This window comes from Geotrypetes seraphini, chromosome 9 (assembly GCF_902459505.1).
Source record: "Geotrypetes seraphini chromosome 9, aGeoSer1.1, whole genome shotgun sequence".
NCBI lineage: Eukaryota > Metazoa > Chordata > Amphibia > Gymnophiona > Dermophiidae > Geotrypetes > Geotrypetes seraphini.
In genome coordinates this window covers 74611641-74637964 of record NC_047092.1, presented here as the reverse complement: position 1 = coordinate 74637964, position 26324 = coordinate 74611641, and the positions used below count along the sequence as shown (strand labels likewise).

General features: G+C 42.6%; 1 protein-coding gene across 2 annotated transcripts in view; it reads right to left on the bottom strand.

The window, feature by feature from the left end:
* Nucleotides 1–26324, bottom strand: part of MON2 (MON2 homolog, regulator of endosome-to-Golgi trafficking) — a 522785-nt gene that overhangs the window by 108581 nt on the left and 387880 nt on the right. Inside the window, exons 27-30 of one of the 2 annotated variants that reach the window (XM_033958262.1) lie at nt 22958–23101; nt 22571–22588; nt 22158–22286; nt 15857–16047 (exon numbers count right to left, since the gene is read on the bottom strand). In XM_033958262.1, the coding sequence (XP_033814153.1) occupies nt 15857–16047; nt 22158–22286; nt 22571–22588; nt 22958–23101 (482 nt within the window). The remainder of the gene's footprint in view (nt 1–15856; nt 16048–22157; nt 22287–22570; nt 22589–22957; nt 23102–26324) is intronic. The other variant, XM_033958263.1, reaches the window with a different exon arrangement.

Here is a 26324-nt window from a genome sequence, read left to right as displayed (position 1 = left end):
AGACCTGGGCAGGCAGGGGGAGGAGGTCAATAACTTTCTTATAGGTTATTCGTGGCTTTATCATGTTCTCGAGGGTTTTTAACAGAAAACCGCGAATAACTTATGAGAAAGTTATTCGCGGTTTCTCCATATTTGCGGCTATGTTCCGCCCATAACCACAGCAAATATGGAGGGAGGAGTGTACTTCAGTCACACATGGCAGGAATAGTGTTAGGGGAGAGCAACTAGGGCAACTGCCTCCTAGTCAGACAGCCCTAAGCCAGCTGGAAGCTAAAGAAGCACAGCCTGGGCTTTGTGGTTCCTAGTTATGTCTAATACCAGCTCTAGCAGGATACATATTTCAAATCTGAAATATTCTAATCACAAAATATAAAATAAATTTTTTTTTCTACCTTTTGTTGTCTGGTAATTTTATTCTTCAAATCACATTGGTCTCAGACTTTGGTTATGGGTTCCTTCTGTCTTCATCGTGGCATGGCTGGCTCCTGAAGGTAAAATAGGCCCAAGAGGAGCTGGGGAGGAGATGCCGAGTCTGATGCGGGTGCAATTTTTTTTACCACAGGAGCAAGACTTTTCACCGCTTCCACGGGGCAGTGAAAGGTCTTGTCCCCATTCCTGCAGGGTGGTGAAAGATCTTGTGCCCATTCCTGCGATAAACCAGTCACAAATGTCCCCATTACTGTGGATTTACTGCGGTGATCACGGTTTACCGCGGTAAACGGTCCCTATGTCATTATCTAACTTAAACGGCCTTAAAAAACCAAAATTTATATATTACCAATAATACGATAAATCCAAATCTCAAAAATTGGTAAACAAATATTAATCTCCTCAACTGGACGTCCTACAATGGAAAGATCATTGCACTATTCTAATAAACAAACCGTTCAAAAATTCAAAAAATAATAATAAAGAAAGGCAATCAGTACAGGCTTAGTTTACCCTTCGTGATGACCAATAGCCTCAGGCAGATATTCATGAAGTGACAAGCACTAAAACTACCGTCTTAATAAATTCTGCCCCGTACATCATAATGCCATAATATTTAATGAGTAGGCTGATAAAAATTTTCGGCGGGATTGTGTCCACTTAGAAACATCAGAAAATATTGCTACTTTAGAGCCAAAAAACTCAGCTTTTTCAATTTTATAAAATAATCGAAGAATTGCTTCTTTTTCTTGAAGAAAGACAAATGTCACTAATAGCGTGGCTCTGACGATAATTTCTACTTGAGGGGATTGTAATATCCAATCCGGTTGGTTCTTCTGCCAGTGCTTCTTCCTTGCTAAGATTAAGGTAATAATACAGTTTCTGAAGTGGCAGCATATTTGTCTCTGAATATTTCAGAGCAACAAACCAAATCCAAGGAGGAAACCAAGGTTCAAAGGTTCAACAGTCTGCAGTGTAAAACAATCCAGAACAAACAAAGCAAAAAACTGCAGACCTTGTACACGATGCAGGCAGGCTTTATTATGACAAATAAATCTTTGATTAAAAACCTTTTACCGGGCGGTGTTTTCAGTGTGTTACCCATCGCTATTTACTCAAGGCTTTTTTCTTTTGATAATTTTCTTCTTTATCAAAATTGGACCCCTGACGAAGGTTAGTCCGAAACACGGACCGTGTTGGGTCCCTTACCTGGTAAAAGGTTTTTAATCAAAGATTTATTTGTCATAATAAAGCCTATCTGAATATTTCAGAACAGAAGTCAAAAATAATTGAAACATTTCATTAGAATACAATCTAGAAGCAGGAAAATTAAGGAGTCACAAATTAAGATTTCAATTTGCATTCTCTAGATTTTCTATCTTCCTAATTAGTATATTTTTATCTCTTAACTGTTGACCAGTTTGAGTTTTAACTTCAGAAACCGATTTTTCAACTTGATCTATTCTAACAATGTTGCTGTATTTTCTTCTCCAAAGTTTTATTTGTTTGGTAGAATCGATAACAGGAGCAATGAACAGGGAGCATACCTGATGCAAGTTTTCAATGGCTCCCCAGAGTGCGTCAATGTCCATAATAGCAGGCTTCACGAGTGACTTTAGGGGTGGAATAAGATAAATTTCTGATGCTGAAGTGAAATTCGTATTCTGTAAATCTTCAACACCTCCCGGTGCCATCTGAGAGCCTGCTCCTCCACGTGAGAATATCTCCATCGAGACGCTCCTCTGAGATGCAAATCCTTCTGGGGTCAGAGGGGAAACTGGCAGTACCATTAGCGAAGAAACTCCTAACACCTCCTGCTGCAATGTCAGACCACCCTGCTTCCCTCTGGGCCGTGGAGGTGTCCCTGGTCCTGCCAGGCTCAACAATATCTCGTCATCCAAGGAAGGGGTCTGCCCACCTCTGGCTGCAGATAAGCTCCAAGTAACAGGCACAGCAAAGGTGGTAATTGCTGTTTGCCGCGGCACTGAAGTAGCAATCCATTTTTAAAATTTTATTTGCATTTGTTAATTTGTAATTTAGTGGTTGAAACATATCAGTCTATCTCTGGTTTTACACTGTATGAAGAGTCTAGCATCTTGAGGGTTCAGTTTAATTTTTATTTCTATTTTGATATTGTGGTTCTTCTTCTGCTACATTCCCTAATAGATTTGGTATTCCACAGGGTTCTAGTCTTTCTCCTCTTCTTTTTAATATCTTTCTGGCTCCTCTGATTACCCTAGCACAGTCCATAGGCTTTTCCATTTTTGTGTATGACTTACAATTAACACGTCCGATTGATCTAATAATCCCAATGAAATTTCTGTCATAAATCAAAAATTGGTAAAAATGAATAACTGGCTCAGTTCCAATATGCTTTCCCTCAACGTAAACAAAACAAAAACTATGATCTTCCCAGTTAAAAATGGTCTAACTTTACTTTCTCCAATCAAAATTAAGTCCACCCCTATCGAGTCTGTTAGAACTATCAAGCTCTTGGGTATTACTCTTGATGACCATATCAGTTCAGTTGTACATAAAAGTTTTTATTGTCTGCGCATGATACGATCACTTGCTAAGTTACTGGATCAAGCTTCCCTCAACACTCTCATTCACTCCTTAGTCATTTTATGTTTAGACTATGGCAATGCCCTTTATAAGAGAATCACAAAGAAAGAGATTAAATGTTTACAAATAATCCAAAATACAGCCGTCAAAATTATTTTCAATGCTAAAAAATTTGACCATGTCACTCCTCTTTTGATCAGAGCACATTGGCTTCTGATTGAACATCGCATCTCCTACAAAATCATGATGTTGACGTTTAAACTTAGACAGACAGGGCTCCCAGAATTCATTAATAGACTTCTTATAACCTACTCCATTAACCGTACTCTACGATCATCCAATCAAAACTTACTTGCAATCCCATTCTTAAGTCATGCCAACTTCATGAGAAATAACATCTTCTCAATCACCACCCCATCGATCTGGTACTCGGCCCCCAATTATTTACGCAAGATTACTACCATAGATAACTTTAAGTCTAGCTTAAAAACTATGCTTTTCAAAGATGCTTTTGCAGTATAACTCTTCAGTATCCAGTATCCTATTGGGTATTATTTTTCTGTTTCCCTACCCTTTCATTTTTTCCTATCATTGATTGTAGTTCTTCCCTTTTTCCTCATGTGCCAGTTTGTTTCATTCTGGTTAGTCACGTCAGTCAAGAAAGTTTGTCTCCTGATGTTTCTTTGATGTAATGTATTTGATGTTCATTTGTTCCCTGCATTTTTATTAAATGGAGGGAACAAATAAAGAAGGAGAGCTGAGACTTGTCTGAGCAACAGGCAGGAGATGCTGCTGGTGAAGAATTGAAGAGACTCCTGAGGCAGGCCTGTTGGCCGAAACATGTACGTGTCGAATCATTGAATCATTGATTTTACCATGATGATATTGGAAGAATAAAGATCTCTACACCTTTAGATGAGTTTGTGGACACTTTTTTAGTGCACATCATTCTGTTTTGGACAATTCCATTCCTCATGGCTGAAATTTTGTGTGTTGGCTTGGCTGCATACATCAGGGCTCAAGGAGCATACCAGCTTTCGCTCCTTGGCATATCGTCTTTATGAACTTCTAACATCAGATCCTATTGTCTGACTGGAATTTACTTTATTTCATTTATTTTATTTTTATTTATTGTTTTCTCAGGTACTTTAGCTAGATTGTGAGCCTTCGGGACATCTAGGGAAATCCAAAGTACCATTTTTATTTATTTTATTTTAATGTATCTTTAATCGATCTTCATTGTAAACCGCTTTGAACCTCACGGTATAGCGGTATATAAGAAATCAAATCAAATCAAATCAAATCAAATCATTTCTGTGACCTCCAAGCTAACCAGAAAGGGATGGAGGGAGAGTTGGCAATTTAGGAGAATAGATGTTGCAAAACTGACGGGTCCACTTCTGATGGTAACACTGGTGAGTGGACTTCTTCCGAGACGCCTCCAGGACATCCAGCGCAGGCTGGGAGAACTGGAACGAGGGCATTAAGTCTCGAGGAACCAAGCTGTTAGTGCAGAGACTGGAAGTTGGGATGAAGCAGAGAACCCTGACTCTGTGTAAGCAGAAAAGGAAAAATAGGTAAAGGAAGAGGCTCCCTGGAACTGAATTGTAACAGAAGGGAGAACCAAGGTTGTCGGGGCCTCCGAGGAGCTATCAGAATCATGGTGGCACGCAAAGACTTGAGCTTGACGAGAGTCTTCAGAATCAGAGGAAATGGAGGGAACGCATACAGGAACTCGTTCGTCCAATCCAGAAGGAAGGCATCTGCCTCGATCCTGAGAGGAGTGTAAACCCTGGAGCAGAATCGAGGCAACTTGTGATTGAGGGGGGATGCGAACAGATCGACGTTCGGAGTCCCCCAATGAGCAAACATCTGATGCAGGGTCATGGAATGGAGGGACCACTCGTGAGGCTGCAGAAGACGACTCAACTTGTCTGCCAGACAGTTCCGCTGGCCCTGAATGTAGACAGCTCGAATGAATATGTTGCGGCGGTTGGCCCAATCCCAGAGCCGCATTGCCTCCTGGCACAGGGACCTGGATTCCGTGCCCCCCTATTTGTTGATATAATACATGGCGACCTGGTTGTCCGTGCGAACTAGCACCACCTGGTTCTGAAGTAGGTGACTAAAGGCTTTCAGAGCGAGGAAAATCGCTCGAAGCTCCAGAAGATTGATGTGACAAAGGCAGTCGGCATGGGACCAAAGACCCTGGGTGCGCAGACCATTCAGATGAGCCCCCCAAGCATAGGTCGACGAGTCCGTCATGAGGACCTTTTGCAGAGGAGGGGCATGAAACAGAAAACCTCTGGAAAGATTTGAAGAGAGCATCCACCAACGGAGAGACCTTTTCAACAAAGGAGTCACAACAATGCGTCGGGAGAGAGAATCCCGATCCTGGTTCCATTGGGACGCCAGAGTCCATTGAGGAATATGGAGGTGAAGTCTGGCAAAAGGAGTCACATGACCCGTGGAGGCCATGTGACCTAGGAGGACCATCATGAGCCGAGCCGGCGCCGAGTGCAGATGGGTCACCCTTCGGCACAAATGAATTAGGGCCTCCTGATGAGGGTGAGGAGACGAACCGTGTCCAGGACTGCTCCGATGAACTCGAGAGAATGGGTCGTGCAGAGGTGAGACTTGGGAAAGTTCACCTCGAAGCCGAGACTTTGAAGGAGCAAGATGGTCTGATTTGTCGCTCGCAGGATTTCGTTGCGAGAAGACGCATTGATTAACCAGTCATCGAGGTAGGGAAACACCTGCAAGCTGCGGAGGCGCAGGGCTGCAGCCGCCACAACCAGATATTTCGTGAAAACCCTCGGAGAGGCCACCAGGCCGAAGGGAAGAACACGATACTGGAGATGGAGATTCCCCATACCGGTGAGAGGCCAGGTGTATCAAAATGTGCGTGTACGCCTCCTTGAGGCCCAATGAGCACAGCTAGTCCCCCTCGTCCAAGAGGGGATACAATGTGGGAAGGGTGAGCATTCTGAATCATTCCCGAACCAGAAACTTGTTCAGAGCACGGAGGTCCAGGATCGGACGCAGATCCCCCATCTTTTTGGGTACCAGAAAGTACCGGGAATAAAATCCGGAGTTCCACTGCTCCAGGGGAACCTCCTCGACCGCCCGAAGGTGAAGAAGAGCCTGAGCTTCCTGTAGGAGGAGGGGAAGCTGAGACTGAGTAGAAAGAAACTCTCTTGGAGGCAAGTCCAGGGGTACGCGACCGAAGTAGAGGGAGTACCCCTCCCAGATGATAGACAGGACCCAACTGTCGGTGGTAAGACTTTCCCACTGGGTATAAAAATGATGGAGACGACCCTCGATGGGGAAGGGGGAAGGCTCCAGGAGGAAGGGAGCCCGAAGGCTCGGACTGGAATTGTCAAAAGGACGGCCCGGTCTTCGCCTGGGCCGGCGGCTGAGTCTTAGGTTGACGTTGCTGCTGCTGCAGGGGCCGTTTTGAAGGAGGCCTAGAGAAAGCAGGAGTGGATTTTTGTGGATACCTCTGGAAAGGGATTTTATATTGATGAGCCGGAGGGGCCTTAGGTTTAAGTTTCACCAGAGACGCAAAGGGCCACTCGTGGTCCGAGAGGTGCTTCATTGCCGCCTTGATGGAATCATCGAAGAGCTCATGATCCACACACGAAAGATTGATAAGGCGATCCTGTAGATTCGGATCCATATCCACAATCCGGAGCCAAGCGAGGCGACGCATGGCGATCGCAAAGGTTGTAACTCTCGAGGACAATTCAAAGGCGTCGTAAGAGGCCTGAAACATATACAGGCGGAGTTTGGAGAGGGTCTCCTCGAGGAGATGAAACTCCTGATGCCGAGGCTCTGGCACGACCTCCCGGAACGAGCGGAGGGCATTTATACTGAATCGAAGGTAGGACGTGAAGATGAAATTGTAGTTAAGGACACGGTTCGCCATAACCCTGCTTAAAAAGAACCCCTTTTTCTCAACAAACAGTGCTGCAATCAGCTCTTTCTTGAAAGCAAAAAAAGAACATGAAAAACATATTATTGCACACATTACTTCATTTCTCAGCGCTTAAAAAGGGAAAAACCAGATACAGACCTTAACGTGCATTTTCCCTCATTGCAAAATGGAGCTCTTTAGCTTCACAAAGCTGACCTCATTGTGAGATCATCAAGCTGCACCTTCAAGGTAATATGCCACAATTAAAAGATGTGCTGGATGTTGAACTCACAACCTCTGTATGATCAGCACAGGACTTTAACCCATAGAGCTACATCAGCTTCTACTCAGTGCCCTTTCATATAATAGTTGACTGACCTGCCTATGTATCATCTGATTAGTTATCATATCACAATCACCACAAAGAAAGCATTTCTGTCTCACCAGGTTAATGTGCCTTGTTGCACTCTGTCCATCTCAAACTTCCTAGTTCAAATCCCACCTTCACTCATTTTAACAACTTCCTAACAGTTTCCTATTAGCTGTCATAAGAGGGTCTAGATGGTGGACTTTGCCATTTTTAGAAGTACATTTCCCTTTCCAGGCAAACTTATTTTCTCCTTCCCATGGCTAGAACATCCTAAGCTGTCATGGGAGGAAAACATCTCTGACAGAAAGATGTCATTTGTGACTCATCAAGTTAATGCACCTTGTCCATCTTCTGAAGCTCCCCGGTTCAAATCTCACCCTCACCTTTACTTATTTTAACAGCATCCTAACAGCTCTCATAAGTGGTGGGCTTTGCTTTTTCATCAGCATTCTGCAGTTTGCAGGCATCGGTGCATCAGATACATTCATCTTCTCTCTGCTACAACCATTGTGGTAGGAATGGATTTCCTTCTATGCAATATCTGCACAGGGCAACAGATAGAAGAGTTTACTAAAACTTTAGAGGGCTTGGACAGGTATTGAAGGAAGGTACATGTTTTTGAGATGTACCCTAGAGACATTCCTGTTGGTATGTTTAGCTTGGCTGTTTGTAGTTTCATGCTTGAGAAGTATGTGTTGGGGTGGGGGAGGGGGGTTTAGGAAGAGAGAACAGGCTGCTTTAGACATCTGAGAATTGCTGCAGATCATTTTAAAGATCAACTCAAATATGTTTAAGCAAAGGAATGGCCAAAGAGTTTGAAGGTTTTCTGATAGAAAAATGAATATCAAATATTTGCTAACCGCACTCAAGACTTGAACCCCTGACCTATGGAAGATAAAAGCAACGCCTAAAGGGATAGAGCTAGAGAGGGAACTTCATTTAGAATTTGGTAACAGAGCCTCTACAGACTAAGCAGATGACAAATGGCTTCTAGTAAAAGCTTTGAGAAGGGAAGGAATTGATTAAAAAGTCAGGACAGGTGTGTTTGCCCAAACCACACCTAAAGCACGCCCCATCAGATTTGAAAGTTTTCTGGTGGTTAGTCCAAACGGTGCCTACGACGTCAGATGCTACTTAGGCATGCTTAGAATAAGAAGGTCCATCAGAGCAGTGTTTTCTCTTTTAGGACCCCTATTCTGTGTCAATGCTTATTTCTGAGACTTTACTTTTCTTGATTATCTTTTAACCTTTTCATATCTATATCTGCCACAACTCTCATTTCATAGGACCATTAGCAGCTATAATAATTTGCAATTTTGATGTTTGTCTAACCTTTTTCATCTTTCCAGGAACAAATCTAGGCGAGAATGATATATTGCTAGCTATTTAGGTGTCTTTATTAGATAAAAGCTCAGGCTCCCATTTTGTGTTACTGCTTATGGTGATTCTCCATTAACTTTTTCTCTCCCTGATATCTGCCATAATTCTCTCCATTCCACAGGGTCATTAGCAGGTCTTAGAATTAGTGATGATAATAATTGGTTCCAGGAGTCTTGGCTGAAACCCCCCCCCCCATGCTGTTTGAAACTTTGGTGCCAGCAAAATGGATATGCAAGTTACATGAATATGTGGAACCTATAGCAGTGCTTTTCCTCATAAAGCTAAAGTTAAATCTTTTTAGCAATAAATGGAGACAGCCCAGCCTATTGGAACAATCAACTAATTCAATCCACCTCAACCAGACATAGGAGAACCCACGCACCATTCACACACCCTCCAACCAAAAACGTCAAAAGAAAAAAAACTACAACAACCTCCTAGTCACTCAAGCTGCAAAACTCGACCCACAACTCTACAACCTATTGACTACAACCACAGACTACAAAACCTTCAAAACAGAAATAAAAACCCTTCTTTTCATAAAACACATAAAACCAAACTAACACCGGCATCACCTGCAACTACTACATATGAACTTCTAATATCATGACAACTCAGATGTAATCCTTAACAACTTAAAGAAATGTACAAACTACTCCCCAAACACTTCTAATATCCGGACAAACCATTTTCAATACGCCTTGAACCGCATGGTAATGGCGGAATAGAAATCCCTAATGTAATGTATTGTAATAATTGTTAGGTATCCTTATTATAAAAAGGGAACAGTGTGATTTTAATTTTTTTTTGCTTCTGTTCATTCTAGCTGTTATTCTGAGACTGCTGCTTTTTATTTTTGCCACATATGTCTTCACTTTTCCCCTTTTCTCCTGATTTCAGGTTCCCAGAGTGGTTAATGACTCCTCTTGTGTTTCCCAGAGGCCAGAGCAGGTCTATTCAAATTGGGTTCAGCACAAGAGCTTATACCTGGACAAAGCTCAAATACTAAATCAGACAGAATAGGTGAGAATGATGTACTAAAACCTTTGTTTGCCCTTGTGCTGAATTATCTACATTTTCACAATACAATGGAACCTTGGTTTACGAGCATAATTCATTCCAGAAGTATGCTTGTAAACCAAATTGCTCATATATCAAAGCGAGTTTCCCCATAGGAAGTAAGGGAAACTCGCTTTGATTCGTTCCACCTCCTCCTCTCCCCCCCCCCCCGAGGCTACCGGCGCTGCTTTCCCCCACCCTTGAGGCCACCGATGCTGCTCCATACCCCCCCTGCGAACTGGCATGCTCCCCCCCGCTCGCATCGTCCCCCCCCTCCCCCGTGATCCTACATCCCCCCTGAGCACCGAAATGACATCCCTTACCCCGATTGGGCACCGGCACCAATGCACAGGACGTGCCGGTGCTTGTGCCCGAAGATCCTCCCTCTTCTGGGCTGGGCGGTGCATCAGAGATCCTACCTCATGCCTGTGCTGGGCTGGACTGTTCCTTGAGCATTTGTGCATGCTCAAGGCCTTCTGGTCTCGCTTTCTCTGAGATTCTGAATCTGACAGCCTAAAACTCACCAATCAACTCTTAATTTGTCTCAATTCATCTTCCTTTTTCTTCAGCCTGCCTTCTCCTACCAGGAGCAGATTCTGGGATCTTACCAATTCTACCACAGAAACAACTTGGACCTATGAGTGCCTTACTCTGCATACCTGTCATCCATCTCATTGAACTGCAGTTACTGCTTTCCTGGACTGTGCAATAAAAATCTTATACCATTTTTCATCTTGTGCTTATTTATATTGAGTAGCAGCCGGGCATTAGTGTTTCCTTAATAAGCACCACTTCAGCTCCTTGGTCACATTGACCTTTGTCTTATCTAGTGTTTATGAGGCCCAAGCTGCAAAGGGGGGATGGGGTGGCAAACATGGTAGCTGGCATGTCTCCTGCCTCACAGCCTACATCTAGCATAATATTTGAGAACATGAGATTAGATGAGAGGTGGAGAGGATGAACCAGGTACCTTAACTTGGTGGCTTCTTTCAGTCATTTCCTACCCTGACAGCTTGAGATATGCTGAACTGCAGCCGATTCAGCATTCTTTGGGTGCCCAAACGACGCCTAAACAGCACAGTATAATCCAATTAGAATTGCTATGATTTTATGACTGATTCTGTAGCACAGCGGTTAGAATGAAGGTTGGGGTGTGAGCCTGGTCTGGGTTCAACTCCCTCTTGTCCTTCAGCTGACAAAATGCTCATTTTAATAAAAATGACAAGCTACAGAGCAATCACATCTAATTTTCATCTCAAAACAGTACAACATTAGCAATACTAGAAACAATCTATTCCAAAAGTTGAGTTTGCATTTGATACAAAACAGCAGTATTTGAATCCACGTCACATTTATTGAACCCAACTTGAGATGCTGTCTTGTGGGACAATGAAAGCAGCGCTTTAAGCTATTGAGCTACCAGTCTTTTGTCTCAGCTAACTGTGAGATGATAGCTAAGCAGATTTTACCTTAGCAGATCACTAAGCTATGATATGACATGGGAGTCAGAGAAACTGGAGTCGAAGGTGCTGTAGCTCAATGAGTAAAAGCGCTGTACTGATCTTCCAGAGGTTGTGAGTTCAACCAGTCTGTCTTTTACTTGTGCAGGCGAACTGTGATGATGTCACAATGAGGTCATCATTGTGCAGCTGCATACCTCCATTTGCAATGAACTAGAAGCCACATTCAAGTCTGTTCTGTGTTTTATTCTGTTTTTAGCTTGGCCAATTGAGGTTATGGGCTTTCTGTTTGCTTTAAAGAATGAGCTGATTGTAGCAATGTTTCATGACAAAGAGAATGTTATTTAGAGCAAGGAATCGCTTCTAAAAACCTCTCTCAAATAACATCTGTGGGATGCCCAGAGAAAGCTGATTGGATGACCTAAATAGCATGTATCGTGCCTTTCTGGAGCTTAAACCATGTCTATTTGAAGCCTATATGGAGCTCAAAGTCCTATGCTTTATACTTCTTTTAGGAACTAATGATACCATTGCTATACAAGTTTCTGTGTAGCACAGGAGTGAAGCTTCCCTCCTTCCATGCTGATGTTCTCAGATCAACTCCCACTGAAACTAATATATTATAAATATCCTTTTAAACACGGTATACTGTGTTTTTATTATCCTTTTAATGATGGAATACTTTGGGTTAATTATGTTAAAGCTTACAGTCCTGAAATAATGATAACAAATCAGTAAAAACCACCTTCCTTTTTATATATAACATCGCAGGGACATCTATCTGGTGTCTATATGGGTTTTTTGGGAATGCGTGCCTAATAGACGCCTAAGATACGCTTAGTGCATTAGAGACGTCTATACGATGCCTAAATAGTGCCTAAATAACGCTGATTTCCACTTGCGCCACATGAACGTCTAAAGCACGCCTAAAGTTAGGCGCACTTTACAGAATTTAGGCCTAAGTATCCGGTGGTTGCGTCCACAACCATCTTCAGCTCTCACCTCCTCCAGCACTGGACACAAACGCCATCTTACAATAAGCAGTCACTGCCAGGAGAGGTACTGAATTTTGTGAGAGTTCACAAGATTACGTACACATGCACAAGCTGCACTGCCTCCAATGGTTACCTTACATTCTGGAATGTTGCCCGCATCACTGCTGTAACCTCACGCAAGCGCTTTCCTGCATATGTACGCGATTGTCCTCTCCACTCCACCTCACAATCGCGTACAGATGCAGGAAAGATCTTTCGTGAGGTTACAGCAGTGAGGCGGGCAACATTCCAGAAGAATGGTAACATATCTAGGGCCTCAAATAGTACCTGGCATGTGGACCCTGGCCCACGAGTTTGAGACCACTGGTTTAGAGGAAACACTGCTTGAGATAGCTCCAAATTTAATTTCTGGAGCATCTCCGCATTCAACTATGTAGGCCAGAGGATTTGAACAACCTTTGCACCCTTGGGGGTCATCTCCAAGATCCAGGACTGCCACCTGATTGTGGTCAGCCCCCCATCTAGGATGCTGAATCTCCAAGAGCTGAGAACCCAGAATGAGAAATTAAAGGCATGGACTCTGAACCTTCATCCTCAGAGTTCATCAAAGCTTAGGTCCCCCGTGAGATCTGCACGGTTCCTAAGGGCATATTAGACAACATATTAACATATTAGACAAATTGGCAAAAATCCAGGAGGCTGATGTTCGATGGGGAGACCTGCCTCTTTCCCTGTTTGGCTGGATAGCATTAGTAAAAATGATCCTGTGTCCGAAAATACTTTATCCTATACAGATGTTGCCTCTTTGGATTAAAAGTAAAGATGTACGCACATACAGATCTATCAAAAGCTCATTCATATTAGTTTTTGGAAAATTACCCAAAGTAGGGGATTAGAACTTCCTGATTTAAGATTGTACAACGTTGCAACTCTGATGAGATGGATTCATGATTATACTAAGAATTATAGATTTGCTCCAGTAGGACTATTTAACACATGGGTGGCTTCTTATGAAATGCTGGTATGTCTATCGCTAACACAGTGGCAGGGGCGGGTCACACAGTGTATGGCTTGCTTTGATGGAGATACCATAATGGAGGTAGGAGGGAATACTGGGCATTTTACATGATTTCCAACAGTCCTGGGTTCTTACCAGGAATTGGAGACACAAGGCACCAGAGGGAACAGTATGGGGACCACCACTATCTAGGACACATCATGCCTTTGAAGCAGGATATCTCTATATTTCCCTCTTTTGAGGAACTCCAGAAACAATAGGCATTACCCAAGATAAGTTCTTTGCATACCTTCAACTGAGGCACTCTTAGAATCAGCATATCATTTTTTGAGACTCGAGACCAACTTCTGTTAGAATATCAGTTTAACTATCTTCTTGCATTTCAATTTATTTCATTATGTTTCAGGTATATCTTAATTCCTTATTTTAAATTTATCAATCCTACATTGCATTTAAACTCATCAAAGTTGAAAGTGCTTAGTGCTTAAAAGACTAAGGTACATCATGCCCAGCAGTCTGCTCCCGCGGCGGCCCCCCAGGTCAATGACCTGTAAGTGATCTATTACTCTAAAGCATTTTGTACTATATAGTAACCCTCTAATTGTACCCCTCAATCCCCTTTTCCTTCAGGAGGCATTTCCCCGTATTAATTAATCAATAATTTAAATATTTTAAACTAGATTTAAGGTTTATAGTAAATTTTAATAAATAGCTTTGGAAATGGTGTCTCTTTTATGATTTTTGTGAATGGTTTTTGTTATTTGTTTATTTTATTAATATAGTACCATTCAAATTTTTGTTGTTATCATAACCTTGAGATATGTCACAACATGCACAGACTTGTTTCAACACGCTTGCTACTTTCTTTCATACTCAGACAGATAAATTATTGAACACCCTGACCTGGAAGAGAGGGAGGAACATTTGTTAAGAGATTCTGATGTCTAAGTTATCACTGGGCCTTAGAAAGGAACTTAGTTCAGCAATTATGAGAGCCTGTTTTTGTAATGCATTCTGAGGAGCTAGAAATACCCAACTCTAGGAGATACAGTTTAAAATTCTGCATCGTACATATATCACTAGGGAACAGGGTATTAAAGCAGGCTTATGGGCAACCACAGTGTGTGTGAAGTGCAAACACATGAATAGAACATTGTTACATATGTTAGCTGAATGCCCCACTTTAGGATAATACTGGAATAGAGTGTTAGGGCTTAAATGTAGATATTTAAGAACACAGATCCAGTGGTCCTATTTAATGTTAGAATTGGGACATAACAGAGATCCGGTAGGTCAAAGATTCTCAACTGAACAGTGGCAATTTATTGATCTGGCTCTGCTGTAGGGAAAGAGGGAATCCTTCATATGTGGATGGATGAAAGTCCCCTGGAGCTGGCAAAATCGCAAATTTGCATGAAGGAAATGGCCCAATGGGAGCTTGGCAGTTAAAAAAACAATTATACAGATCATTATGACATTCAGTTGTAACTTTGGTATAATTTATACTCCAAGTGTCATGGGTAGCTAGAGTGGGTGGGGAGGGAAGAAGAAAGCAAGGAGGAGGGAATACAACAAAGAAAAATCTCAGTTCTTGTAGAAGTTGATGATTGTTCTAGTCTGATGCCAGATTTTGTTAGAAGGGGTTTTTGTTGTCAGGTATGCAAATTTGTGCTGATTTTGTAGGGTACCTCTGTTATAGGAGGCCAGATTTCACTTGTATTGTCTGTTCTGAGATTTCTCAATAAAAAAATATTTTTAAAAAATTGTAAAGCGTTATATGCACCAAGTAGAGCTATAGAAGTGATTTATAGAGTGGTCAGACCATCTATACTTGTGGTCTCAAACTCGCAGCCCACCAGGTACTATTTTGAAGCCCTCGGTATGTTTAGCATAATCACAAAAGTAAAATAAAACAGTTTCTTGGTAATATGCCTCTTTAGCTATAAATTACAATATTATTATTAAGATTTAGCCAAAAGAAAAGATTTATAAACTATAAAGAGTTTTACCTCATGCAAAACTGTCATGTCTTTAATAAGACATTAACTATTTTTTCTGAGGTCCTCCAAGTACCTACAAATCCAAAATGTGGCCCTGCAAAGGGTTTGAATTTGAGACCACTGATCTATACATTTCTCCCTCCGTATCCGCGGATTCGCTTATTTGTGATTTTTTGGCTGCTGACTCCGCCCCCTAATTTTCATCACTGAACCCAGCATTTCACATAGAGGAAATCGCTGCTCCCGGTGTTGTACGGAGCAAATTGCAGATCGGTTATTCACAGTTTACTATCTTTTTCAGGTCTATTTTACCGAAAAATTGTGCATGTTGTTGCATGTGAATAACATGCATCAAGTTATTCGCGGTTTTTCGGTATTCACGACTATGTTAGAAACATAGAAACATAGAAAGATGACGGCAGAAAAGGGCTATAGCCCATCAAGTCTGCCCACTCTACTGTCCCACCCCATTAAGTCAGAGTGCTTCTCGACCCACGTAGAGAAGCACTCTGACTTAATGGGGTGGGAGAAATGTACAATCTTATTTTTGAGTGCATATTTCTAAAAGGTAATGGTGGAAAGTGAAGATATAAGCACTGAAAATAGGCAAGCAACATTATTACATGGCTTTAATCAACATTTCCCTAAATTATTTCATGCTTACCTTTTCGTGAATAAAAAGTCTTCAAATGTGTTAGCTAGTTCCGGCCACATACTGTCAAACTTTCCAGAAGAAGCATGCTGCCTTGCAACAGGTAGCCCAATAGATAAAACTTTTAGCAGTGAAGATACTGCAAGCTTCCACGTACTTTCTGAGGGGCAGGCATACTTTAAACTCAAAGGTAGTCTCAATGCCTAGGAAACAAGAGTCATACATAGGAGGACTCTATACAGACAAAGTTTCTTATACAGCTAGAACAGAAAACAAACTTCTGTTAATATCCATGAAAAAGACTCCATGAAGGCAAAACTGGTTCCGGTCTTCCCATTTGTATTAAAAAAAACTCACAGGTATAGCAAAGAACAATACACATTATAAATTAAAGAACATTGCTAATGACTAACCTTGAAAAACAATCACAAAATGCAAACAATCCATAAGAGGAGAAAAGCACCTTAGAATTTAACCTTTTTAGAGTAGAACTCTCTGGATTAATGATTTTCAGTCAATGGGGTGGGGCCATAGGCATCTGAGTCAATCAGGCCTTAGGCACCTCTCTCTGTAGCTAGGATACTGAAGGAGGAGCCTAAGGCCCTGATTGGCTTGATGCACGGGGAGGGGAAGGCCTATCATTTAGACAGGCAGGACCAAAGCAGGAGCCTGAGAGCGAGCTTCCTGCTTCTAATGTTTTAACCTCCACTTCTCTTGTAGTAGTATTATGAACCGCTTAATACTCACGTACTAGCGGTATATCAAATATAATAAATCCAATCCAACTCAATCCAAATATAATGTTAGGAATTATTAGCAAAGGAATGGAAAACAAAAATGAGAATGTTGTGATGCTTTTTTATCACTCTATGGTGCAATCGTACTTCGAATACTGTGTGTAATTCTGGTCACTATATCTCAAATAAAGCAGAATTAGAAAAGGTACAGAGAATGGCAATAAAAATGATAAAGGGGCTGAGATAATTTCCCTAAAAGGAAAGGCTACAGTAACTAGGGCTCTTCAGATTGAAGGGACAGCTGAAAGGAGATATTATAGAGGTCTATAAAATACTGAGTGGAGTGGAATGGGTAGATGTGAATTGCATGTTTACTCTTTCCAAAAATACTAGCATTAGGGGGAAGCTACTAATAAGTAGTAAATGTAAAAGAAACCAGAGAAAATATTTCTTCAGTCAACATGTAATTAAACTCTGGAATTCACTGCCAGAGAATGTGGCAAAGGCAGTTAGCTTAGCAGGGTTTAATAAAGATTTGGATATTTTCCTAAACAAAAGCCCATAAGCTATTAAGATGGACTTGGGAAAATCCGTTGCATAAAATCTGACGTCAGAGAAAGGGCGGGACCGCCGGAAGAGGAAGCAGCACAGGCGCAGGGCTCACAGAAGGGCTGGGACCGCCAAGAGGAAGCAGCAGGACACTGGTAGGAGCTTCTACATGATGGGGGGGGGGGGGCGGGAGGCTGTGGGGGTGCGAGCGGTCCTTCAGGGTGGGGGTGCGGGTGGGAGTGCGTGCGAGCGGTCCTTCGGGGTGGGGGTGCATGCGAGCGGTCCTTCGGGGTGGGGGTGCGTGCGAGCGGTCCTTCGGGGTGGGGGTGAGAGCAGTCCTGCGGGGGGGTGAATCGGACGTCGGGGGGGGGCATCAGGCTTTCAGGGTGGGGACAGGACTTCAAGGGGGAGAGGAGAGTTGGGGCGGGCGAAAGGAGAGTCGGGCGGTGACGGGAGAGTCGAGGCAGCATGCGCGGTATACGGGTGTGCGCGGTATACAAATTTTTTTTACATATATTTCGGTTTCCCACGCGCTATACCCGTGTGCGCATTTTAAACGGGTGTGCGTTATCTACGTGAAAATACGGTACATTGCCTATACACAAATGCTAGGAGCCTAAGGGCTAAAATGGGAGAGCTGGAAGTCTTAGCCAACAAAAAAGGCCTAGACATAATTGGAGTCACAGAAACGTGGTGGACTGATGACAATAAATGGGATGTGGCTTTACCAGGGTTCAAACTCTAAAGGAGAGATAGGTCACACAAAAAGGGTGGAGGAATAGCGCTATATATAAAGGATTCCATACCTTCAACCAGGATGGAAACAACAAGAAGGGCGGATGACTTGGAATCACTATGGGTTAAGCTATCCGGAGGAACTGGAGCAGAAATAAAATTGGGTCTGTACTATCGCCCACCGGGACAAACGGAAGAAATCGACCAGGATCTTGAGGCTGAACTGGGGAAGGAATGCAAAAGCGGAAGTGTGGTGGTGATGGGGGACTTCAACTACCTGGGAATAGACTGGAGTATAGGGCACTCAAACTGCACGAGGGAGACCAAATTCCTGGAGGTCACGAGGGACTGTTTCATGGAACAGCTGGTCACGGAATCAACACGGGGAGATGCCACTCTTGACCTAATCTTCACCGGACTAGGGGGACCCGCTAAAGAGGTGGCGGTACTAACCCCACTAGGAAACAGCGATCACAACGCGATCCAGTACAGGCTAGAAATTGGATCATCAAAGGTGAAAAGAACCACAACGACAGCACTGAACTTCAAAAAAGGGAATTATGATGACATGAGGAAAATGGTGGGAAAGAAACTCAACGACACCGCAAGGAAGATGGAGTCCGTAGAAAAAGCCTGGACCTTACTCAAGGGCACGGTGCACGAAGCACAAAATCTATGTGTCCCCAAGTTCAGGAAAAGGTGCAAAAAAAACAGAACAAAAAACCCAGTGTGGATAACAAATGCAGTGAAAAAGGCAATAAGTGACAAGAAGGCATCATTCAAAAAATGGAAAAAGGACCAATCTGAGGACAACCAAAAGGAGCACAAAAAACATCAAAAGGAGTGTCACCGAGTGGTTAGGAAAGCAAAAAGAGAATATGAAGAGAGACTGGCGTGGGAAGCAACAAACTTCAAATCATTCTTCAGGTACGTCAAGGGGAAGCAACCAGCAAGGGAGGAAGTGGGACCCTTGGATGATGGAGGCAGAAAGGGAGTGGTAAAAGAGGAAAAGGAGATAGCTGACAGGCTAAACGAGTTCTTCACTTCAGTTTTCACGAGGGAGGACACAACCAACATTCTGGAACCTGAGGAGATCGTAAAAGGAGATCAGGATGAAAATCTGATCCAACTAGAGGTGAGCAAGGTGGATGTCCTCAGGCAGATAGACAGGCTAAAGAGCGATAAATCGCCAGGTCCGGACGGCATTCACCCAAGGGTACTCAAGGAACTAAGGAATGAAATAGCTGAGCCACTTCGACAAATATGCAACCTATCCTTAAAAACTGGAGAGATTCCGGAAGACTGGAAAATAGCAAATATCACGCCCATCTTCAAGAAAGGCTCAAGGGGAGACCCAGGAAACTACAGGCCTGTGAGCTTGACCTCAGTCCCGGGAAAGTTGATGGAAGCGCTGATTAAAGACAGCATCTGGGAACACATCGAAAACACTGGGCAGCTAAAGTCGAGCCAACATGGCATCTGCAAGGGCAGGTCATGCCTCACAAACTTGTTATACTTCTTTGAGGGGGTAAACAGCCAAGTGGATAAAGGGGAATCTATAGACATCATTTACCTTGACTTCCAAAAAGCCTTCGACAAGGTACCACATGAAAGACTGCTAAGGAAGCTATGGAACCACGAGGTGCAAGGGGAGGTCCACCGATGGATCAAAAACTGGCTGGCGGACAGGAAACAGAGGGTTGGAATAAAGGGCCAATACTCAGACTGGCAATGGGTCACGAGCGGAGTTCCGCAGGGGTCGGTGCTGGGACCTCTCCTGTTCAATATATTTATTAATGACCTGGAGGCAGGAACAAAATGTGAGGTTATTAAATTTGTGGATGACACCAAACTATACAGCAGGGTTGATAACATGGAGGACTGCAAAAATCTCCAAAAAGATCTGACAGCGCTGGAAGAGTGGGCCAAAAAGTGGCAAATGAGCTTCAACATAGGGAAATGCAAGGTCATGCATGTAGGGAAAAAGAACCCGATGTTCACTTACAAAATGGTGGGATCACCGCTAGGGGTGAGTAACCTTGAAAGAGACCTGGGAGTGATGGTAGACACATCATTGAAGGCGTCGGCGCAGTGCGCTACAGCCTCAAGGAAGGCAAACAAAATGTTGGGCATCATTAAGAAGGGTATCATGACCAGGCTGAAGGAAGTCATCCTGCCACTGTATCGTGCAATGGTGCGCCCGCACCTGGAGTACTGTGTCCAGTACTGGTCGCCGTACCTCAAGAAGGACATGGCGGTACTTGAGAGGGTCCAGAGAAGAGCAACTAAGCTAATAAAGGGTATGGAGGACCTCTCATATACTGACAGACTGAAAAAGCTGGGGCTTTTCTCCCTCGAAAAGCGGAGACTTAGAGGAGACATGATAGAAACCTTCAAGATCATGAAGGGCATAGAAAGAGTAGACAGGGACAGATTTTTCAAATTATGGGGAACCACAAGTACAAGGGGGCACTCAGAGAAATTGAAAGGGGGTAAGGTTTAGAACAAACGCCAGGAAGTTCTTTTTCACCCAGAGGGTGGTGGATACATGGAACGCGCTACCGGAGGATGTAATAAGCAGGAGCACGCTACAGGGCTTCAAAGAAGGTTTGGATAGGTACTTGGAAGACAAAGGGATTGAGGGGTACAGATGGGAGTAGAGGTAGGTTATAGGGATAAGATTAGAGGATTAGAGGCAGTTACAGAATTAGTCAGGGACACTGTTCAGGCAATTAGTCCTGATGGGCCGCCGCGGGAGCGGACCGCTGGGCAAGATGGACTTCTGGCCTGCCTCAGCGGAGGCAACTTCTTATGTTCTTAATTTTACTGTTTGAAAATATGTGCAAAATGGACATCAATTTGGAATGTCTGATGTGGATGCCCTTATGAAAAAGCCCTTCAATGCATACAATACAATGTTCGAATCATTAAGAAGCAAAAAGCCACACACTATGGCCCCAATTCACTAAAGTCAGTGATCGTCGCAAAACCTGTTTTCACAGGTTTAGCAACGACTGCTGCTAACCGACCCGATTCACAAAACAGCCCACCACATGTTTTTCCCCTCGATCACCCATTTTCCGATCTGGCCATGCAAATTAGAACCTCCCCCCCTCCCACCCCCATAAAAAAAAAGCAGCAGGAAAGATGCCCACTCCCTCCTGCCATGAGGAACCTCCCCTCCCCTCTGAAAAAAATGGCAGGAGGGATGCCCACTCCCTCCTGCCACCAGAGGCCCCCCTCTCCGCCCCTGTGCCCTGCAACTCCTATCTTAACATTGAGAGCAAAGGTACTCAAAACACCTCCTGCTCAGCCTTTTTCCCGACGACACTGGCTCTCCCCGGTGCATCATGTGATGCACAGTTGGGGGCCTAAAGCCCTGATTGGCTCAGACGCCTCGGGCTCTTCCCTTGGGAGGGGCCTGAGGTGTCTGAGCCAATCATGGATTTCCTTAGGCTCCTTCCTAAGGAAGTCCCTGATTGGCTCAGTGTCAGAAAAAAGGAGGAGCAGGAGGTGTTTTGAGTACGTCCTGCTCTCAACGTTATGGTAGGAGTTACGGGGCACAGGGGCGGGGCAGGGGGGGGCCTCTGGTGGCAGGAGGGAATGGGCATTCCTCCTGCTGTTTTTTTGAGGGGAGGGTAGGTTCTTCATGGCAGAACCTAACCTTCCCCCCTGCCTTTTTTTTTGTCAGGGGGAAGGGTAGGTTCTTCATGGCAGGAGAGAGTGGGCATCCCTCCTGCCGTTTTTTTTTCAGGGGGGAAGGGTAGGTTCTTCATGGCAGGAGAGAGTGGGCATCCCTCCTGCCATTTGTGAGTCCCTACGTTTGTCGGAGGTCATTGGGGGAGGGCTGGCAGTGGGGGATAAAAATTTTTTTTTTAATGGAACAGATATTTTGTGTGTGTAATACATACAAAATATCTATGCCATTAAAAAAATTTAAAAAAACAACCCGGCAGAAGCCCTGAGAGCAGTCACAGGAGGCTGCTTCCCCTGTCATTATTGTTAGGGCTCTGCGCATGTCTCAATCAGTCATTGAGCGATTGAGTCGGTGGGTTTGTATGCAAATGATTTGAACCTCCGTGCAAATCATTTGCATGCAAACTTAATAGTGAATCAATCGCTGTTGGAAAATCGGTCAGAGAATCGGCCAACAGCGATTGAGTCGCTATTGTTAGTGAATCTAACCCTATCTCATTCAAATATAGTCTGAAACACTTACATATCCATACTCCACAGGAAACAATGACAAAAACAAGTGACAAGACATGCATCTGGAAAACCTTTTTTTTTACCTTAATAATGCTCTGAAGTACTTTTTCATTCACTACAGCTTTATGGCAAGCAGTTTTTTGGTACAAGTCTACAACAACTTCTAAAGATCTCTCTGCAAATGGTACGTAATTCAGAGCCACCCATTCCGCCTGAAAAGAAAGACATCTTTTAAAAAATGCAAAACATGAAGATATAAACAACCTATATAAGAACAAAACTGCACATAACAGATTTTTGGGAGAAATTATCATTCTACTGCATGCATGATCACACGTGAATATAGCTGATATAGAAGAAAAAAACAAAAAGGCAGGAGCCGTATTAAAGACATTAGTGTCTAATACAGATTCTCAAGACACAGTCTCTAACGTAAAACATTTGCACTTATGTGAGTCTAAATGGTTAGGGCAATTGTTAAGGAAATTTAACTCACCGGTGCAAATAGTTGAATCTATTGTGATTCCATAGTGTTGATGCATAAATAGAATAAGAGAAGTTAATGAATTTAAGAATTACCTTGCAACATATAGAAAACTTGAATATCTATCAATGCTCAGTAATATGTGTTCAGAAGATGTTATACTAACTGAAGACAGATATCAATGTGTATACCATACAACACATTCCTCTTATAAAATCATACTTAGTGCCAGGAAAAATCATCCTCAAACAATGAATGCTCTTTTTGTGGTAATTCCTTCAATGGAGATGTATAATGAACAATGGAAAGTTATTTTATTAAATGAGTGCTCTTGTAATAGGATTTTTGTCTAAGTGGCATCTACAGCAGTGAACATATAAAAAATATAACTACTGTTACCTGATTATACTTTGCATTTGCAATGTGCTTTGTTTCCAGATTTCCATACTGAGGAGGTTTACAGGAAAATGCTACAAATGCCAACAGCTGATCAAATATTGCTGGATACATTATTTGCATATTTTCATGTCCTATACAGATTGCCTGTGAAATCAAAATACAGAGTTTAGATTAAAATCCACATGTTCTGTTATGTTAAGTTAATCAAAAATTCTATTCTGCCTTTACCTATTCAGTTCAAGGTCAGATTATTTTACAATAGGTTGGGTCAGCCACCCAAGAAGTTACAGTGGACAGATTAATGTGGACATTCAGTAGGGTTGTTAGTACATGTAGATCAATATAACTATTAATACAGTTAGGTTATAGTTTTAAATATATAGTTACAAATACAAGTAGATCATCGTTGGTTCTTTGTTTTGTTCCAAGAGTTGCATTAGTTTAGAAATGGGCTTTTACAATTACTGTTTCAGTTACTTCAGGGTTGGCTCCCTTTCTTGATACAGAAATACTTTTAGAATTAAATTACCGTACACAAATAAATGAAAGGCTTTTACAAGAGAGTGCTGAAAAGTTCTCAGCCCAACCAAGAAGTGAATGATATGGAGTCATGAAACTTACAAGTTATTCCACATATTCACCCCTAAATTCAACACACTTAGTATGTCGTGTCTGAAATTTCTGTAACCCTTCCTAAAACACTGTCTGGCCACTGAAATACTGCTCTGCAGCTGCAATCACCTCTGAATCACTTGAAAATTGTTGCCCTTTCCAATTATTTTTAAGGGTTGGAAACAGACAATAGTCAGATGGAGCAAGACCTGGTGAGTAGGGTGGATGGTCTATGCACTTAAACCCCAACTGCGTCAAAACATCCATCGTTTTGCCAGCCTTGTGAGCAGGTGCACTGTCTTGCAAAAAGAGAACTCCTTTTCTCAGCTTCACTCTCCTTTTTTCTTTCAGTGCCTCCTTTAATCAGCACAGCAAATTACAGTAGTATTCTGCATTAACTGTTTGGCCCCTTGGAAGATAGTCATTACAACCCCTACCTGATCCCAAAACACTGAAGCCATGACCTTTCCTTGGCCTTGAAGAACCCGAGTGCCACCATTTGTCTCAGGATCATAGTGGTGTAATCATGTTTCATCAACAGTAACTAATTGTTCCAAAAAGTTGGCACCAGCTCATTGAACATGCTGCAAGATCAATTTGGAAGTGACCATTCGATGTTGTTTCTCATCAGCACTCAAACATTTGGGCACCCACTTGGCTGACAGCCAGCTTCTGCATACCCAGCTGCTCGTGGATTATACGCCCAACACATTCCTTGAATATCTGTAGTGTCTCAACAATTGTTTTAGCTGATATCTGCTGATCTGTCAAAATCAGGTCATGGATGTGATCAACAGTTACAGGAGCTGACATTGTTTGAGGCCTCCTAGACCTTGCTACATCTTCAGTATTGAAATTTCTACACTGAGGAAACTTTCTTCACTGTGGAGTATGATGGGCATTTGTTACTCAATGTTTGCATCATACATTTATTGATTTCCTTTGGAATTTTCTTCTGCAGTAATAGGATCTTCATGACAGTTTGGAGTTCCACACTTGAAAATTTCATACTTTTCATTGACATGGTTCAATCAATGATCTAAAACAATGTAAAAACATAGCATTACAATTCTGTAAATTGGCACTCTGCAAAATAAAACAACACTCTATTCAGCTACAGTGGCAAAATAATGCTCAGAATTTAGGAAGTTGGTTGGGCTGAGAACTTTTCAGCACCTCCTTGTAATATGTTTGTTATTTTATGTTTCCACTGTGCTTGAAACTTTTGCTTCAATTTGGTCAAGATATGAACAGGACATGCTTGATTTCACTATCCTCATTTTCTCATATCAGTTCTCTGAAATGCTTCATGAAGTCAACTGTTCTATATCAGAACTACTTTCCCTTGTATGTACACTGCAGTTCTGTGCCCTCCCTTAAACTATAACTTTTACCAAGAATAACTCAAATGGAATATACATCTTCTATAGAACACCTTGCAATTACTGTATATACTTGAATATAAACCAAGGTGATCTATTTCCCCCAAAAAAGGAGAAAATAAGTCTGACTCAATTATAACACTGCACAACAATTTTTTGGTTAAGTCTTGATTCCTGAAAAGTTTTTGGTGATTATGACAGGTACCAACTTGGTATGCTCAAATATGGTTTTGGTTTTACTGCATCACGTAAGAACTATGAGAAATAGACATTTTTATGTTTACTGACAATAAAATATATAGTCAAGTTTACGTTTCGCACAAGCGACTAAATGAAACAGAATTAAAAGTGTTTTGCTCCCGAGTTTCTTTTATATTCAGTGTCTGGTGCATCACGTTGTAGCATCCAACAATAGTCGGCAAGCATTGACGGATTCCAATTGCCCTGGTATCGTTTCTCCATCGTAGCTATGTCTTGATGAAACCTTTCACCGTGCTCGTCACTCACAGCACCGAGATTTGCGGGGAAGAAGTCCAAGTGTGAATGGAGGAAATGAATCTTGAGTGACATATTGCACTTCATTCTCTTGTATGCTTTGAGAAGTTTGTCTACCAGCTGAATGTAGTTTGGGGCTCTGTAATTGCCCAGAAAATTGTCAACAACGTCTTTCAAGGCTTTCCAGCCAATTTTTTCCGGCCCAACTAACAGATCTTCAAATCGCTTGTCACTCATAACATGTCTGATCTGGGGGCCAACAAAAATACCCTCTTTGATCTTGGCATCAGTTATTCTTGGGAACATCTGTCTTAAATAACGAAAACCTTCCCCTTCCTTGTTCATTGCTTTCACAAAATTCTTCATGAGTCCCAGTTTAATGTGAAGAGGAGGCAAAAATATCTTTGTCGGGTCAACAAGCGATTCATGTGCTACATTTTTCTGTCCTGGAACTAACTTTTTACGGAGTGGCCAGTTCTTTCTAGAATAGTGCGACTCTCTGTCTCGGCTGTCCCATTCGCAGATGAAACAGCAGTACTTTGTATAGCCAAGCTGCAGTCCTAGTAACAGAGCAACGACTTTGAGGTCTCCACAGATATTCCAGTTATACCTGGTATACTGGACATACTTTAGTAACATTTCCATATTCTCATATGTTTCTTTCATATGTGCTGCATAGCCAACAGGTACTGAAGGATAAACGTTGCCATTGTGCAACAGAACAGCTTTCAGGCTTAACATTGACGAATCAATGAAAAGACGCCACTCTTCCGGGTTGTGATCACAACCAAAGACCGAGAACAATCCTTCAATGTCACAACAGAAACAGAGAGTGTCGACTTGTGCAAAAAATTTGGTTATATCATGATGCCGGTCTC